The 19,890-nt window shown below is 37.4% G+C and overlaps 1 protein-coding gene across 1 annotated transcript; it reads right to left on the bottom strand.

Annotated features, from left to right (window-relative positions):
* Positions 1–305: 305 nt before the first annotated feature.
* Positions 306–900, bottom strand: LOC122007842 (protein SENESCENCE-ASSOCIATED GENE 21, mitochondrial-like). The gene is made up of 2 exons (XM_042563370.1): positions 753–900; positions 306–657 (listed from the first exon to the last, which is right to left on the bottom strand). The coding sequence occupies exons 1-2, from the start codon at positions 803–805 to the stop codon at positions 447–449; spliced, it is 264 nt and encodes an 87-aa protein (XP_042419304.1). The 5' UTR covers positions 806–900; the 3' UTR covers positions 306–446.
* Between the last annotated feature and the right edge of the window lie 18,990 nt (positions 901–19,890).

The raw sequence follows: 19,890 nt of genomic DNA, 5'->3' as shown, positions 1-19,890 counted from the left end.
TGGTTAAAATATAAAATATTATTATATAAACTTTTACTTATTTATATTAATAACTAGTAATTATTCATAATTATAAATTGACAAGAGTCCCCACGTAATTGCATGATTCTTCGTCAGACTTAGAAGGTAAGTCAGCAAACGAATTTTATTTTATTTTCAGTAGCTTATTCTTCACACGTGTCATTTCTTGATAGCTATGTCATAGATTCGTCTTTTTCACTCTTGAAAAGTTTCTCGTTTGTTTGCTTCTCGTTCACATTCCTGCCCTGATTTATTAATCTTTTTTTCCCATTCTGCTAAAGATGTAAAATTCAAAAACTATAATATATGATGATTCATTGAAATATATCTCGGGACAACCGACACCAGTTCTTCTCTCCTCTTTTCTGCTGAAATCAATTGGAAATATAAGGAAACAGAGTCTAGAATTGCAGAACTATGGTAGTTTATTCTCTCTTGGAGAGAAGCATCGCTCGGAGCTCCGCCGCGTCCACCTGCCTGCCTATATCACTGGGCCTGTAATATCCGGTCTCCGGATCCGGCACCCAAGAATTTGATGAAGACGAAGAAGTGGAAGAAGCAACCGAAGAAGTGGTGGTCGAGGATTTCACGAGCACCGTCGTCCTCCTCTCTAAAGCTGCAGCAGAGTATGCCCTTCTGTATCCATCATTCATTAAGCTATCATTAGATTGCATATGAAAAGAGAGGCTGCTATATGAGCCTGAAAAATCAAAATGCAAGCTGCAGCGTACCTGTTAAGAAAGAGGGTGATTCCTCTGGAGAGGGCGGAGCGAGAGGGAATCATTGCTAAATCAATGGGTCTGAACAAAGGAAATGTTTTCTGATCTCCTTCTTCTCTCCTCACGCTTTCTCTGGCCTCTGCTGCTGCTTTAGTTAAGGATTAGTGAGAAAGAGAGGAAGATGGCAGTGGGGATTTTATAGATAGCGATGCAGACTTTGGTTGGAAAAAATAATTGGAAAAATCGAGGCCAATTTGAACTCGTAGTCTGTGGTGCCGTCCTCTAGTGTTCCTCGTGCGATGTGTCATCAGGACCAAGTTGTTTGTTTTTGGTTGGTGTATTGTATTGGGAGGCAAAGCTAAGAGGGTTCACTGATAAATAATTGAGCTGAAATTTAGCTTATTGTGTTATGTTTAAGATTGTTTATTAGTAAAAAAAAAAAGGAAAAAAGTCCAATGTGCTCTACTTGTAATAATATACGGTAATTTACCAAAAGACACCTATAGAGATTTAAATTTATCAAAAGGGGTATAATATTTTGGTATTTATCAAATAACGTACTTTTTTAAGTACATTTCCTATTTTACCCTCCTGATAATTTGGCTTTTTCTATCATTTTCTTTTCTTCACTATATTTCTCTCTCTTCTCTTTTTTTATCAGCAGAACATATGGATAATATTAGTCAATTTTTTCATAATATTTTAATACATTTGAAGAAGCAAAAAATAAACAACGAATAGCATATTTGAACTCCTTACAATTTCAGAAATCTACTTGAACTAAAATGAGTGTAATCGGAGCTCTCTAGGTCGATCAGTGGGTTTCGATCAAAATCCACTGATGGACCTAAAGAGCTCTGATTGCACTCATTTCAGTTTCTATGGATTTCTAAAATTGCAAGGAGTTCAAATATGGTCTCCATTATTTATTTCGACTTTTTATAGATGTTAACATGCAAAATCAAAGAATCGGCAAAAACACTCACGTTGGGCCTGATATGAAATCATATCAGGCCCAACGTGGGTCTGATATCATTCCATATGAGGCCCACGTTGGGCCTGATATGAGTCCATATCAGGCCCAACATGGAGTTTTTTCGTCGATTCTTTGATTTTGCATGTTAACAGCTATGAAAATCCGAAATAAATAATGGGCACCATATTTGAACTCCTTGAGACATCAGAAATCCATAGGAACTGAAATGGGTACAATCAGAGCTCTCTAGGTCCATCATTGGGTTTTGGTCAAAACTCACTGATGGATCTAGAGATCTCCGATTGAACCCATTTCAATTCCTATGGATTTCTGATGTTGCAAGGAGTTCAAATTTGGTGTCTCTTATTTATTTCGGTTTTTCATAGCTGTTAACATGCAAAATCAAATAATCGACAAAAAACTACACGTTGGGCTTGATATGGAATCATATCAGGCCCAACGTGGACATGATATGATTCCATATCAGGCCCAACTTCCATGTTACAAAAATTTAATCTTTTTATTGTTCTAGATTTCAGTTTCTAGTATGTTTCCTTCCGCACAGGAAAATATTGGTACGTAAGATTCATATGTTTCATTTTGAATGAATTAGTAAGTTCTTGTTAAAGATTAACTAAATTGGTTACATCCTAAACTTTAAAAATGTACTTTGTTTGTCGTTCTAAATACCTTCAATTTTGGTAATAAAAAAGAGAGGGAAAATAAAGCAGAGCTTTGAAAATTTGTGAAAGGCGGTTGCTTGAATAATGTAAGGATCTGACTAACATGCAAGTTTAAACTAATTTACTATCCTCTTATTTTGTTGGATTAAGCACAGCTAAAATCTCGAATGATTAAATTGCACCTGAACGATTAATCATCTAGTCATAACCAAAGTTAGCTATCTGTTTTGCAGCTGTTACAGTTAGAGAAATTACCACAACGACAATATTTTCTCATAATCAATCTTTTTATTATTTTTCATATACACAAAGCATGTATAATCTCTAAACTCAATCTGTAAAAGGTACATTGAGTATTACCGGGTCACATGTAAACCACGACTATCAGAAAAGGCTGTTGAATTTTTGCAACATGGAAGTTGGGTCTGATATGGAATCATATCAAGTCCACGTGGGCCTGATATGATTCTATATCAGGCCCACGTTGGGCCTGATATGATTCCATTTTTGCTGATTCTTTGATTTTGCATGTTAACATCTATAAAAAGCCGAAATAAATAATGGACACCATATTTGAACTCCTTGCAATTTTAAAAATCCATAGAAACTGAAATGAGTACAATCGGAGCTCTCTAGGTCCATCAGTGGATTTTGATCGAAACCCACTGATCGACCTAGAGAGCTCCGATTATACTCATTTTAGTTCCAGTAGATTTCTGAAATTGTAAGGAGTTCAAATATGTTATTCGTTGTTTATTTTTTGCTTCTTCAAATGTATTAAAATGTTATGAAAAAATTGACTAATATTATCCATATGTTCTGATGATCAAAAAAAGAGAAATATAGTGAAGAAAAGAAAACGATAGAAAAAGTCAAATTGTCAGAAGGGTAAAATAGGAAATGTACTTAAAAAAGTACATACTTTGGTAAATACCAAAGTAGTATACGCCTTTTGGTAAATTTAAATCTCTACTTACGCCCTTTGGAAAATTGCCGAATAATATACAATGAAATTTTATATTATTTTAACCTATTTCCAATTAAACATTCGATAGTTTACTGGATCGAATGACATTTAATTTTTAACTAAAATGACATTGTCGTGTAGGAGCGACAGACCGTGCGTAAATATACAAGTAATAAAAAATAATAAAGACGATCCATCTAGACCGGCCACAATTCGTCGACAAAAAATAAAAAGGAGGATCCATCTGTCCATAGTTCAAATCGTCGAACAAAAAATAAGATTAATTTAGATCCCATTATAGTTTAGAGCCATGGGTTAGTTGATACCTGATAAATCGATCTTTAATATTAACCGTCTAAGATGATTCATAGTTCGCTACGGCTTATAATTCACAATTATTATTATTTAAAAAATATTTTAAAATTATAAATTTATAAAAAATATAAAAAAAAATTTGCACTTATTTAAGTTGTTTATGTATTTTTCACGATTTTGAAGTGGTATCTCGAACCTTAGAAGTATAGTCATTAGTACGTCTTTATGTCTCAAGTGACAAAACTTGCTCAGGCAACGGCGGAGGCAGGGGGCGTGAGGGGGTGCGGAAGCACCCCCTTGCTTCCCGAAAAAAAATAAAACTGTAATTATGATTAAAAAATAAAGGGCATAATTATAATTTTTTTAATTTATTGGACTTTTTCTCATAAGTGTCATTAAAAACACCTTTCCTTTTCTTTCTCATTCCCGATCCTTTTCCAGCAGCTTTCCTTTTCTTTCTCATTCCCGATCCTTTTTCCAGCAGTCGAACCTTCTTTTTTCTAAGCCAACCCTTTCTTCTTCAAACCAAAAACCCTAATCACGTTAAAAGATCTCATTGTTTCCCCCTCTCCGATCTCCTGAAATCGTTGTCCTTATCTTTGTCGTCTCTTCACTTCGTCGATGCCTCACGTCAGTGACGCCACTACTGTTCACGGTTCGACTGTTCCGTCGACGCCGTTACCACTGTCGACGCCGCTGATCCTCCACAACAAGCAAAATCTCTTCAATTTTAGGTGAATCATGTTCCTTATTTCATTTAATTTCTAATTTCATGATTTATACTTGGTAGTACTTTAATTGTTATATTGATTGCATAAATTAATAATTTTGAGAAATTGACATAGGTTATGAAGAAATTTTTAAAACGAAGTATTGAGTCTTCTAAGAATTCTATGGAAAAAATAGTAAGAAAAATATTCTCGTGTTGAATTCAACCCAGATGATGTTGTTAGTGATCCAGGGCTACACAAACTAATTAATGAATTTGATGTTTCTATTAGAGATCAGATTCGAAGAGAATATTTGATTAGAGGACCTTGCCAACCATTTGGTCATAGTTATTCCTAAAGACAATTTGGTAAAGAACATAGAAGTTTCCAAGTTGCTTGGTTTAAAAAATTTTCATAGTTAGAGTACAGCATATCAAAAGATGCGGCTTTTTATTTTTGGTGTTACTCTTTAAAAATTCTCATAGAGGATGTCAAGTTGGAGATGAGACATTTACTAATTTAGGGATGACTAATTGGAGAAAAACAATGGAAGTATTTAATACGCATGTTGGTGGTGTAGCTAGTGTTCACAATGATGCAAGAACACAACTTGAGGCTTTTCAAAATCAACGACAAAGTGTGTCACATTTGCTACAAGCATAGGGGCGTGGAATGGAGGTTGCATATCGCACTCGATTAACGACAACTTTAGATGTTACACACTTTCTTTTGAAACAAGGTTTGTCTTTCCGTGGACATGACGAGTCATTGAGTTCCTCAAATAAAGGTAAGTTTCTTGAATTGATTAAGTGGCATACCCAAAGAAATGATGAGGTTTCCAAGATCATGAATGAAAATACCCCTGTAAACAATTGAAATGAAGTCTCCAACAGTTCAAAAGGATTTAACACGGGCTTGTGCTGCTGAAATCACAAATGTCATTCTTAATGATATAAAAGACAATATATTTTCTCTTATGGTAGATGAGTGTTGAGATATTTCAGTCAAAGAACAAATGGAAGTTGTTTTAAGATATGTGAATAAACATGGATGTGTTATTGAAAGATTTCTTGCTATTGTACATGTGTCTGACACTTCTGCTATTTTTTTGAAGAAGGCTATTGATGAATTATTTGCAAAACATAAGTTGTCATTATCAAGATTGAGAGGTCAAAGATACGATGGAGCTTCAAATATACGAAGTGAGTATAATGGATTAAAGGCTCTCATGTTGAAGGAAAATTCATCTGCAAAGTATATCTATTGTTTTGCTCACCAACTTCAACTAGTTGTTGTTGCAGTTGCTAAAAGCAATTGAATTGTGAGTGATTTCTTCCAATATGTTACTATGATTGTGAATATTACTGGTGCTTCATGCAAAAGAAAAGATAAGTTTAGACAACTTGAACATGATAGACTTGTAGAATGTTTGGAGAAAGGAGATATTGTTAGTAGCAAAGGAAAAAAAATATTAAGAAATCAGTTTAAAACGACCAGAGGATACTCGTTGGGGTTCACATTACATGACTATTATCTGTTTGATGCCTACGTGGACTTCTGTTTTACAAGTGCTTGAAAATGTGTATGATGATGGTACTAATGATGATAATGTTGGATCGAGAAGCGCTAGAGAGGGGGGTGAATAACGCTCGCGGCTATTTCATTTGATTATCGGAATCGTAAAACGTTCGTCGAGTAATTAACGTAGCGGAATAAAAATAAACAAACACACAAGAGCACAGTCGTTTACTTCGTTCGGAGCCTAGATCGACTCCTACTCGAAGGCCCGCGATCCTTGATCGCTTTCCGTGGGCAACAACTAAAATATCGTGAATAAGTACAAGTAGAAATAAGTACAACTGAAATTGAAATAATACCGACAACAGAATAATAAATGAAGCTTCGGGTCGTCGGCGACTTCAACAACACTTTAGAATCGACTCTTGAGCAACACACAGTAGAAGGAAAGCTTGTAAATTATTGTCTATTGCTGCTGCTCGAACCCCTCTTATAAAGAGTGTTCAAGGCGCTATAAACCCCTCCAAGGCGCCTCCAGGCTGGCCGCGTCACCCGCGTAGATCAGAACTGACCTGGTCGAACTTTATCTTGTTCAAGGCGCCTTCAATCTCTCTAAGGCGCCTTCATCAACTTGTTCAAGGCGCCTTCAGCCTCTCCAAGGCGCCTTGAAGCTTGCTTCGCAGCCAGCTCAGGTTTTGCACCCGAGGCGCCTCCAAGCTCCATGGAGGCGCCTCGGACACTGTTTATCCGAGACTTAACTTTGTTCTTTTGTACCTGCAAGACATGTTAGACCCAAAACACAAACATATCCTGCAAAACAAAAGTTAGCACATATAATATTATAAACATGAAGTTTGGCAGCCATTGGACTGTCCGGGTCTGACTTCGGATTTCCGACCGGAAACCCTAGGTCGACACAACGCCTACTATTCCTTCTACGGGGAACGCGTCCTCACCTACTCCACTCAAGAGATTTACCTGATGCCAGTCCGGTCCTCCAGACCGACTGGACTTTCCACCTAGGGTTATCGCCCCCTAAGACCTAGGGTTACCGCCCTCTAGGGTTTTTCTCCACCTAGAGTTACCACCCCCTATGACCTAAGGTTACCCCCCTTAGGATTTTCCTCCACCTAGGGTTACCACCCCCTAGGATTTTTCTCCACCTAAGGTTACCACCCCCTCGGACCTAAGGTTACCACCCTTAGGGTTTTCCTCCACCTAGGGTTACCACCCCCTAGGACCTAAGGTTGCCGCCCCTTAGGGTTTTCCTCCACCTAGGATTATCACCCCCTAGGACCTAAGGTTGTCGCCCCTTAGGGTTTTCCTTCACCTAGGGTTACCACCCCCTAGGACCTAAGGTTACCACCCCTTAGGATTTTCACCTGCCTAACCGCAGTTAGGACTTTCCTGAAACCTTATTTAAGCATGTTAGATAACAAAGAATCTTAACTTTGAATCCTTTGCCATTATCAAAACATGAGTTCGATCATCGGATGCTTCCCGCACCAACAGATAATAGTGGTATTACCACCAGTTTGATTGATAAGATGGAGAGTTATGAATCTGTGCTTGTGATGCATTTGATGAAATCTTCATTGTGAATCACGAATGAATTGTCACTTGCCTTACAACAAAAGGATCAAAACATTGTACTTGATCCTGTCCGAACGCTGACTCAACAGACGCTGGGCGCATGGTGCTCTCCGATTTGCTTATATAGATCTCTGGCTAGTCGTACGAAGCTCCGGCGAACCTGCACAAAAGTCGGGCCGGGAAGGGGTTCCCGGCGGCGACCCTCCGACGCTCAAATCAGGCAAGCAAGTAGTGAAAAAAGGTGGCTTCAAAGATGTCTCACGCGTACCTCCGGCGAAGTATGAGGCTCTTTATATAGCGCGGTGAAAGAGCTCCTGCACGTCCACCGAGGCGCATACATGTCCGTAGCCCATACCTCGGTATGTGTCTGTCAGAAAGCTTACCTGACGCCATACTGCTACAGTCTCAGCACGTCGTCGATGGGACAACAAAACACCCCGATGTCAGACTTGTAGTACGGCCTAGCCATAGGGCTTGACAACTATCATAAGATGTTCTTGTCCCTCTCTACTGATCACAGGCCAGGGCGTCTGGCCAGCCGGCTGGACGGGAAGTCCATCCGGACGGCCCTTATCTTAAGTGCTGGCAGGACGGAGCTCACATCCCGTCCGGCCTGCCGTTGGCATCGATATACTGGGGATATTTTCGGTAGGATGTCATGTAGGGACTGTAGCAGTGTCACCTTCTATTAGGCTTTCCGCTCGGCTCTTTGCTACTGTTTAATTGAGCGTCGGAACCCCGACTTCTATCGGGGCGACTTTTTCCATCGGCTATTCACCGGTCGGTCGGTCGGGGGGTCGGCCCCTCCTTCTCCGATCGGCCACCTGGGCCTTTGACTCCCGCGTGGCATTGACCCCTCAGAATGGGGGTCCCCTGTTCTAACCGCCGGATCAATACTGGCTGTCAGTTTGATTAAGCCAATGAAAGTTCGATTACAAAAATTGAGAGAAGAAAGATGGGAGAATTTTTTAGATGTCGTCAACAAATTTTGTAGTAGCCATGAGAAAATATAAGAACTCGTGGTTGTAGTAGACGTAATGGACAAATGATTACTAATTTTCATCACTATCGTGTTGAATTTTTTTATCAGGTATTATTTTTAAATATTTTATTGAATTTTAATTTTCTAATAATATTTTTTATTCATTTTTTATTGTTACAATATTAGGTTCTTGATATGATGGTTGAAGAGATGAATAATCGATTTTCAGAATCAAATACGGAGGTACTTACTTGCATTGCTTGCTTAGATCCAAAGGGCTCTTTTTCTCAATTTGATATTCGTAAGCTACTCCACCTTGCTGAACTTTATCCGGAGGACTTTTCATTGACTGATCGTGTAATACTTGAGGACCAACTTGAGACTTAAATTCAAAATGTACGAGGTGAATTTTCTATAATTGAAGATTTGGGAAGTCTCGCTAAAAAGATGGTTAAAACAGGCAAGAATATAATTTTTTCATTGGTATATTATTTGATCGAGTTAGCATTAGTTTTACCAGTTGCAACTGCTTCTGTTGAAAGAGTTTTTCTACGATGAAAATTATCAAGACTGATTTGCGTAATAGGATGGGGGATGAGTGGATGAATGACAGTTTGGTAGTATACATCGAGAAGAATTTTTTTACTATAATTGAAAATGAACAAATTTTACAATATTTTCAACAGATGAACACTCGTAGGATGCAGTTGTCTCCTCTTGTTTGTATGTCTAGATCTGATGCTGGTGGTTCAAGTATCAAAAAATAATTACTTTATTGGTATGTACATATTTTTTATGTCTGTATCATTATCATTATCAATTTAGTATTTTTATCTTTTAACATATTTATTTGATAGCAAGAAATATTTTTTTAGTCTCTTCTTTGAGCACCCCTCTAAATTTTTGTCTAGATTCGCCACTGTGCTCAGGTTTATCATCCGTAAAGTGGATTGACTATTCCTTGCCTTTTTGAGATTAAGATAATGAACCTCCTTCTTCCATTATAATTAGATAATTGAAGTTAAAAATGATTGAGATTTTAGAATTGAGAGATGAGAATAGAAAAGATGATGTAGGAATGATGAAATGAACTTCTTATCTATAGAGTTTAGAGAATAATAGATACTGATAGTAGCTCTTGAAAAAACATGATTAAATAATTACAATTATTAAAAAAAAACTCTCTTTCTCTAATCATCCAATTTATTTTTACTCCTTCCTTATATCTTTTAAATCCACTATTATAAAAGAAATCTTATAAAGTTGAAAGAAATTATTTACTCTTCTTCCAATGATTAAGATAACAATATAACAAAAGAAAACTATTAAATAGTTATTAAATAATTAACTAATATATTGAAATATTAACAGATGTAGTTGAGTTGGTTAAGAGACTTGGCTTTCGTCCGGGAGAATCAAGTTCGAGTCCCACCACTAATAAAAAATTCTTTTTAACATCCATAAAATAAAATCATTGCCACACCACCTGTTCGGCCATTAAATGACCCCCTAAACTGTAATTGGCCTAGCCAGGTCGTTTAATGATGATTTTAAAAAAATAGACCTTTCAAATAATATCATTCATACAACAGTAGTAATTAAACCTTATTTAATTAAGTGAGATTAACAATATGAATTATTCTCATTAGATTCTATTTCTTATTATATTATCATTTATATTTAAATAAATTTTATTTTATTTTATTATTACTAACTAATTTTTTTTATCTTCCTCACTTGATATGGACATTAATCTTAATTTCACAATAATTAACTGGAGTATTTATTGGTAATCTAAGTATATCTTTATACCATCTCAAATGTGTCTGTCGAAGTTTTTCCTTAATAAGTGCAACCCCAGACTTTCTCTAATATTTTCATTTCTTACTTTGTCCATCCTTGTATGTCCGTACATTCAACTTAATATTCTCATCTCTTAAGCTCTTATCTTCTATTTATATGCTTGCGTTATATACCAACATTCAACTCCATATAACACAGCAGGTTGATCCTACTCGCGAATGTTGATGGATGAATCACCGGTGAGTTGTCTCTGTTGCCAACTTAATCGCAAATTGCCAAATGACAAGGAAGATAATGATGTGGTTGAGAGCATGAATGAAGACAAACAGGAAGAAGAAGAGGGTTAGAATGATGACCAAGGGTTCCTTAGCGCAACCACTCTGATGCTCAAGTTAGATAACAAAGAAGATGAGTGCTAGAGTTTTGATTTATGTAGGTGTGCATATATACTTGGATACCAGAAAGAACTACCTTTTATAAAGAGATCATCGACTTTTTCCATCCCATGTTGTCATTATTAATTCCTTAAATAATGTGAGACTTGTTCACATTATTACTTATTTCCTAAAATAACCCGAGATTTGTGTGATAATTTATTCTTTTCATGAAATGGTCCTGCGTCTTGCATTGCTAAAGGACTAGGAAGGCAAAAAGGTAGTGGCCTGAGAGTCAAGAGCCGAGAGGCCCGAGAGACCGGGAGTCCAATGAACCGAGAGACCCGAGAGGCTAGGAGACCAATGAGTTGGGCATTGACTTGAGTTTCCTTTGTTGGAATCATCTCAGTAGGTTTCACCAATCTTCTATTATCTACGTGGCGTCCACTAATCCTTCTCTGGATTATAAGTCTTTTCTTCAAATCTAGTCGAAGGATGTGAGAGTCTGATTGACTAGACTATTGTATAATCAGAATGATTCTAGTTGCCTTGACTACTTAAGCCACATGACAGATCCACTATGTAGTTCTGAAGAGATTACACATAAATGTCAGCATGGATCGGTCATCATGTCTTTATTGTTGGTGCAATCGACTTAGGTTTAATCGGTATTTTGATGTATATGTCAAGAGTTTAAGTTAGTCTTTCATATGTGTTTGATATGTGTTTAAGTCGTGCAGGACTTAGTAAAACACATGAGGAACTTGGTGCGGCCAAGTGTGGGAAGCTCATCCAAGGGCTTGAATCCTTGAGTCGGTGAATGATGACATTGGGAACGAGCCGTGGGCTTGAATGCATCCGAGGGACCGCCGGACGATGAGCAATGAGTGGAGCCGAGGGAAGCGGACTTCAAGGCAATACGAAGGGTGCATGAAGAGGAGCCGTGGGCTTGGGTGGATTTGAGGGGTGAAGGCCAAGGAAGAGGGCTTCAAAGGTGACTCCGGAGAGGATGAGTGTGAGTGAATGTAAGGTACCAGTTAACTGGTACTTGGACCAATCGAGTGGTCTAAATTCACGAAAAGCACAGAATGCTTCTATGCTTGTTGGCTGCGAAGACCGATTGACTAGTGTTGACACCAGTTGACTGGTAGATAACAGTTGGCAGGGTCGCAGCCTTTGCAGAATGTTGTTGGCTGTGGCCAATGGCTACACCAGTCGACTGGTGTCGGGTTGAGTTGATATAATGATCAACTCTCTCCTCTTATTTATAGGTAGCTTTGGGGCATGAAGGAGGTTACTCATGCTTGTTGAATAACTCCTAAGGTTCTACTTAGAGCTTCCAAGTCTTCTCTTCCTCTCCAAACTAAAGTTTTCATCTTGTAAAGAGGAAGATGTTAGAGTGTATACTAAAAGCCTAGCTTTTGTATAAACATTTATTTAGAAATATCACAATGGTCAAACACCTACATTTATTTGTTAAGTGTAGTTGTTCAATTAATTTATATTGTAGATAACATGGTGTGTGGTGTCACACACAGAAGATCATGTTATCAGTTCTTTATAAATTATAAATAGTTGCTCACGACTAAGATGGAAATGAACAAACCATTGGAATAGTCGTAGTGTAATTAGGTATTAGTTTATCTTGACTAATAAATTACACTAGTACACTCTGAGTGTATTGAGTAGGACCATTTGAGGTAGTTTCTTTTTGTACTGACTTTATAAAAGAACAAGATCTCTGTTATTATGGAAGTGTGTGCTCTTAATCCTAATATAATAACAAGCATATATATTTAATATTTATTTCTTTAATTTATCAATGGGTGAGATTTAGTTCGATAAATCAATAGGCCCGATAAGTTGGGAAATAATATTACTTATAGTGTGTGTTGTTGATTATAGAAGGAAACTGTGTCCTAGAGAGTTAGGTTGATGATGTCCCCAAGAGGAGCTCACAAGGATTGTCATGTTAAACCCTGCAAGTGGACCTAGTCCGACATGACGATAAAGTTGAGTGGTACTACTCTTGGAACTAGATATTAATTAAGTGAGTTGTCAGTAACTCATTTGAATTAATGGACATTCGATATCTTAAACATAGGGAGACTAACACACTCATAATAAAAAGGAGTCCAAAATGTAATTTGGGATTGCTGCGGTAGTTTAATAATAGTTCTTTAGTGGAATGAATTATTATTGATGAAATTAAGTTATGTGTTCAGGACGAACACGGGATGCTTAATTTCATCGGGAGACCAAAATCAATTCCTCCTCTCAGTCCTTATCATAGTCTCTTAATTATAGAGTACTATACCCACCTATACCCACCTTCTTACCCATCCTATAGGGGCCGGCCAAGCTAGCTTGGAGTCCAAGCTAGGGTCGGCCAAAGGCATGGTTCATGGGTTCATGAGGTGGTCGGCCCTAGCTTGAACCCAAGCTTAGGTGGCCAGCCCTATTAAAATAAAAAGTAATTTTATTTTTTAAATTTTTCTTATGTGGATTCCATGGTTTTAAAAGAGAGTTTAAAATTTAAATCTTTCCTTTTATAGCTTTTTACAAAATATTAAGAAAAGATTTGAAATCTTTCCTTATTTGTAGATTGAAAGGTAGATTTTAATTTTGAGAAAACTTTCCTTTTTTAACCATGTTCATGATTTAAAAGAGAATTTAAAAATTAAATATTCTCTTTTATTAGTTTCTATAAAAGATTAAGAAAAGATTTGATATCTTTCCTTATTTGTAAATTAAAAGAAGATTTTAATTTTTAGAGATAACTTTTCTTTTTGAAAATCATCCACATGTTTAAATGAAAGATTTTAATTTATAAAATTTCCTTTTTACAAATCACCATGAAGGGAAAAATTATTGGAGAAATTTTTTATAAATTTCTAGAAACAAATTAGGAAGTTTTAATTCTTGTGTGAATTAAATTTTCCTTGATTGGGATTAGAATAGTGGTCGGCCATATGGTTTGAGAAAAGGAAATTGATTTTAAATCAATTAAGTTTTCTTTTTCATGGCAAAGGAATTAAGGAATTTTTTATTAAAATTTCCTTATTTACCAAGACCAAGGAATATAAAAGAGGGGGTAGAGGTGCCTTCATGGGTGATAACCTCTATTCTATTTTTCTCTTCTCTTTTTCTCCTTAGGTGTGGCCGGCCCATTCTTTTTCTCTCCTCTCCTTATTGTGGCCGAAACTTCTTCATTGGTGGAGTTCTCTTGGTGGCCGGATCAAGCAAGGAGAAGAAGGAGAGAAAGGAAGCCTAGTCTCTAGCATCCCTTGGAGCATTGGTGGTGGTCGAACCTCTCCATCAAGAAGAACTCTTGGTGGCCGAAACCTAGAAGGAAGAAGAAGGTGATTAGTGGTTCTCATCCCGGAAGATCGTTGCCCACACAACGTCCGAGGTTAGAAGAGAAATACGATAGAAGATCAAGAGGTCATTAAAGTTCACAAAGAAAGATATTACTAGTATTTATTTTCCGCATCATGCTAGTTTATTTCTTTGTAAGAATTCCAAATACATGAGGCAATTAGATCTAGTTTTCGAATTTGTTTTCGAGTTTGTGTTTTTTTTTTACTTTGTCGAATTTGTGATTCGATTGTTCATTTTAGTTAACCTAGAGTTATTTAAGGAAATTAAATATTAGTTTTCCTTAAAAGGCTTTGTCTAAGCGGTGGTGGTTGCTCCCATATCCAAGAAGGTCATGTGCCTCGGCATGCAGTTCTGGAAGCTGATTTTGGAAATTAATATTTAATGGAATTAATAACATAGGTGGATTTGAATCAATAGTGTTAAGTCCCGCTTGCGATTCAAATCTAAACCATTAAGAACAGATAAGTTAAATTTGGAATCAATGATGTTAAGTTCCGTCTGCGATTCCTAATTTAACTTCTAAAGAACACAATAGGTTATTTAAGGAAAGGTTTGACACTTGTACAAAATTTTTGTACAGTGGAGCTGGTACAGTTTTCCTAGGACTAACCAACAGAAGAGACATTTGTGAGAGGTTTGCTCCACCAAGAAGGAGTAAGATCTAGCCAGAGATTGTCAGAGACTAATCCACCGAAGGATTAAGGGTTTATCTATCTCAAGGACATGCCGTGGAGTAGGTGCAAGCAATCTTCGAACCACGTAAAAGAATCGTGTTAGCATTTGTGTTCTTACTTATTGCTTTCATTGTTTTAGTTTCATTTCCGCTTACGCAAACTAACCGTGTAGAGAATAAATTGAATTGGGGATGACCTAGCTATCGAACCCCCCTTCTAGCTAGTCACTGATCTTCCACAAGTGGTATCAGAGCGAGGACACTCTTCAACAGACTAATCACCAAGAAGAGCAACATCATCAAATGGCCAGCTCAAACATTCACCTACCAAAATTCAAAGGAGATTTCTCTTGGTGGAAGAAGAGAATGGAGGTATTTTTGGAAACCAATTTTGATATTATGCTAATCATGAAAAATGTTTCGAAATGCCTAGGGATCACAACAATGAGATACTCAAGAAAATAAGGTGGAGCAAGAAGCAAAGGGAAGAACATTTAGAAAATTGAAAAGCAATACATCATCTACTAAATGTTCTTCCCAACAAGAAGTAACAAGAGTTGGAAGCTACTCAAGTGCCAAGGAACTATGGGAAAAGCTAGTGGAGCTTCATGAAGGGACATCGGAAGTGAAATTAGCAAGAAGAGATATCCTTCAAACTCAACTCACCAATATCAAACTTGAAAAAGGACAAAAGGTATCAATTTTACATTCTAGAATTAAGGAAATTTTAAATGGACTAACAAGTGTAGGTGAGACACTTACAAACCAAGACATCATAATGAAAGTCATCAATGCTTTCCCAAGAACCTCGACATGGAGCTCAATTGTAGACTCATTCTACATTTCAAAGGATCTAGAGAAATCTTCTCTAGATGAATTTTTCTCAACAATGGAGCTCAATGAGACTCGGATTGAAGGACTAGATGGAGAAGCTAATAGATCAAGAGGAGTAGCTCTTGTGGCAAACAAGGGAAAGGGTAAGAAGAAGAAGTCTTCATCCTCACTATCCTCCGACTCTGAAGAATCAAGCACTTCAATAGATAGCGATTAAGAGACATACATGGTAAGGAAGATAAAAAACACATTTAAAACTTTTTCTACTAACAAATCTCATGTTAGGAAGAGTTCAAGAGGCAAGAGTAGGACAAGGAGAGTCATTTGCTATAATTGCCAAGGAGAAGGACACATGAGGGATGAATGCCCTCTCTTGAAGAAGAAAGAAGAAAAGAAGAAGGAAGAGAAGAAGAAGACAAAAGAAAGGGGAAGAAGGTCAAAACCCTAAAAGAAACATGGGACGATCCATCGTCGTCGGAGGAAGAAGAGCACCATGTGTCCCATTTTGCTCTAATGGCAATTGATGATGTTGCCTCCACCTCATCTGAAAAAGAAGAAGGAAGGAGCTCAAGTGAAGGGGAAGAAGGGAGCTCAAGTGCAGGGGGAGGACAAATTTTGGATTTGAACTTCTCGGTAAGTGAGGTATACAATCTTCCTCCCCATGTTTTAATTAAGATTATTAAAAGTACAAATGAGGATTTGTTCAAGGTAAAAAGGAAAAATAAGTCCTTGAAAAATGATATTATTTGCCTTGAAGAAAAATTAGAATTTATGACTATTAAGGGCAATGATATGCATGCTTTTTCCTCAATTTTAAATGATTCATGTCTAGAAGAAGAAAATATGAAACTAAGGGAAAAGGTAGAATACCTTAGCAAAACCCTTAGAAAATTTAAAATTGGCTCAAATACCCTAAGCATGATTATTGGGATCCAAATGGCAAGCTTCAACAAAAAGAGTTTAGGGTTTAAGGAATCCAATAATGAAAAGTCATATCATTGCTTACTTGCTATGGGACAATCAAAAATAAAGACCATAGATAGGAAATGGATCCTCAAGGAGTATTTGGTTAACCCAATTAAGAAGAACCTCTATTGGGTAACAAAATCAATCCTCAAGGGTTAGAGGATTTTTGGGTCAAGTCAACCATGATAGTCATAATTTCAATTTTTTTTTATATGGTTGACTTGAAACCTTAAGGGGGAGCACTTAGCCTTGAATATAACTTCATGATAAAGAGGGCTAAGTAGAGGTTACCTTTATTTCATCTCACAATGACTTGCATTATCTTCTAAACATAGGTGTGAGATGATAGGATGATACTAATAATTCACTTATGCTTATGGCATTTTGATGAATTATGAAATGTATCAAATTTTTAGTAATCAAAGACTAACTATGGGGAAAGCAAATGTTTAATTAATGGACATCTTGCCCATAGATCATAATTGGATATTTCAAATATTTTGAAAATAATTCTATTTTTTATGTATAGTGAATAGTTATTTTGAAACATATGAATTCAAAACTAGGGTTTAATTTGATATAAACTTGTATGTTTTCGAGATTTGGTAAAAATTTCAAAAATACCTTGACTTTTTATGAAAACATATTTTTCCTAGTTCAAGGACATTAAAAGAAATATGTTTTCAAAATTTCATAATTTTTTTAATTTTATGGATTTTTTATGTATTTCTGAAGTTGACCTCAAAAGACTGAAATTTAGTTTCAGTGTGTACCAGTCGACTGTGTCAGCTACCAGTCGACTGGTATCAGCTTTTCAACATTCTGTTTACTTTCTTAAATCAAATTTTTGGTCAAAATTTTGTTAGACTTGATGCCATATAGTGTATGATTGTTTGATATAATCTTTTTGATGGTGTCAAAGGGTGAGAAATGGGTAGGTTTAAGTTAGAAACCTACTTGTATGCAAAACTTGAAAATTAAGGTTGAGATCATATGTTAAGGGGGAGCTTAGGTTTTATGCTTCATGTTTACATATTACTTATGATTTTCAAAGTTATTATTTGTACCTAACTTAAAACATATTGCCACACATCAAAAAGGGGAAGATTGTTAATCAATCGACCTAGGTTTAATCGGTATTTTGATGTGTGTGTCAAGAGTTTAAGTTATACTTTCATATGTGTTTGATATGTATTTAAGTCATGCAAGATTTGGCGAAACACATGAGGAACTTAGTGCGACCAAATGTGGGATGAGCTAATCGGTATTTTGATGTGTGTGTCAAGAGTTTAAGTTATACTTTCATATGTGTTTGATATGTGTTTAAGTCGTGCAAGATTTGATGAAACACATGAGGAACTTAGTGCGACCAAATGTGGGAAGCTCATCCAAGGTCTCGGATCCTTGAGTCAGTGAAGGATGACATTGGGAACGAGCCGTGACCTTGAATGCATCCGAGAGACGGCCGGACGAGGAGCAATGGAGTGGAGCCGAGGGAAGCGGACTTCGAGGCAACGTGAAGGGTGCATGAAGAGGAGTTGTGGGCTCGGGTGCATCTGAGGGATGAAGGCCGAGGAAGAGGGCTTCAAAGGCGACTCCGGAGAGGATGAGTGTGAGTGAATGTAAGGTACCAGTCGACTGGTACTTGGACCAGTCGACTAGTAGATGGTCGTTGGCAGGGTCGCAAACTTTGCAGAATGCCGTTGGCTATGGGCAATGGCTACACCAGTCAACTGGTTCTTAGACCAGTCGACTGGTGTCAGGTTGAGTTGATATGATGATCAACTCTCTCCTCTTATTTATAGATAGCTTTGGGGCATGAAGGAGGTTACTCATGCTTGTTGAATAACTCCTAAGGCTCTACTTAAAGCTTCCAAGTCTTCTATTCCTCTCCAAACCTAAGTTTTCATCTTGTAAAGAGGAAGATACCTTTGTGAGAGGTTTGTTCCACCGAGAAGGAGTAAGATCTAGCCGGAGATTGCCGGGGACTAATCCACCAAAGGATTAAGGATTCGTCCACCTCAAGGACACGGCGTGGAGTAGAAGCAAGTAATCTCCGAACCACGTAAAGGAATCATGTTAGCGTTTGTGTTCTTATTATTGCTTTCATTGTTTTAGTTTCATTTCTACTTGCGCAAACTGACCGTGTAGAGAAGAAATCAAATTGGGGGTGACCTAGCTATCCAACCTCTCTTCTAGCCGGTCACCGATCCCCCACACTTATATGCAACCACTCCTTTTAAGCACGGTGCCTATATCATCTGCCTTGATTCTTGAGCCCAGAATGCACCAATGAGCCTCTAAGGTTGCATCATATTAATGTGGTGGGGCTCGCGACAAAGAAGACTAACTGTCTTTTTATATGTAAATATTAGTCTAGTTTTTTGTCCCATGTGCTTGATCTCACGATGAAAAATTCATCCCACTCTAGTAATAGTAGAGATCCACGGTGTAAAGATTTTCTGATACTATAGTGGTTGCCCAACGAAAGTGATCAATGATCGTGAGCCTTGGAGTAGGAGTCGTCATACTCATAAGCTCCGAACCAAGTAAATCCTTGGTGTCCTTATTCTTTGTTTCTTACTTTCCGCTGTCTATTCTGTGTTTTACGAAAAACAAACGTGAAAGTCACGAATGTTATTCACCCTCCCCCCCTCTGGCGTAACGATCCTACATTTATTTTATTACAACTTGAGTGGTTGTTAATACAAGGCAATTAAAAACATTAACAAACTCCTTCAACAATATCAGAGACAGAAAAGCCCCTTACAACAATTGAAAGCTTAAAACAAGATTACAAAAGTTAAGACAAACTGTGTTATCTTATAATTAACTTTAGGACCCTATTTATAACCTCCTAATCGAAGTGGTCATTTTGCTGATGTGGACATCCAGGGCGCCTCCAATGATCCATAGTGCCTCTAAGTGAATAAAAATTTATTCGCATCATAACGTTCGTTTTGCTGATCTAGCTTGATTGAGGTGTCTGGATCCTTTCCAGGTGCCTTGGGTCATCTAGGGCACCTTAAGTCCGCAACGGGTCATTAAATGGCTATCCCTTTTTAGGCGCCTTAAGTCAACCAAGGTGCCTTGTGTTTTCAGGGTGCCTGGAAACATTCCAAGCGCATGGAATGGTCAACATTAGTCATTGACTATTCTTCGTTCTACTCGCTTGGATGATGATCTGGTAATCTGGAGTTAAGCTTATTTGACCCAAACTCTGACCTTCTCCTTGAGCAGACTTCCTCCTGGCTTCTCATCCCTCGGATGCATGATGCACGTCCTTCTCGCTCCATCGGTGTACTCTTTTGAAACTCCTTGTTTCTCGGATGCACCGAGCCCGTCGACTCACTCCTCGTGTCATTTTTCTCACTA

The sequence above is a fragment of the Zingiber officinale genome, chromosome 8A, assembly GCF_018446385.1.
Source record: "Zingiber officinale cultivar Zhangliang chromosome 8A, Zo_v1.1, whole genome shotgun sequence".
Taxonomy (NCBI): domain Eukaryota; kingdom Viridiplantae; phylum Streptophyta; class Magnoliopsida; order Zingiberales; family Zingiberaceae; genus Zingiber; species Zingiber officinale.
The sequence above is the reverse complement of the archived record's forward strand: the minus strand, read 5'-3'. Positions and strand labels throughout refer to the sequence as shown.

Bases quoted from the DNA above. Each gene is read 5' to 3' on its own strand.
- LOC122007842 (XM_042563370.1), bottom strand. From the start codon at position 805: ATGATTCCCTCTCGCTCCGCCCTCTCCAGAGGAATCACCCTCTTTCTT. The intron at 658-752 runs GTACGCTGCAGC...TGATGGATACAG, and splicing joins ATCACCCTCTTTCTTAACAG to AAGGGCATACTCTGCTGCAG.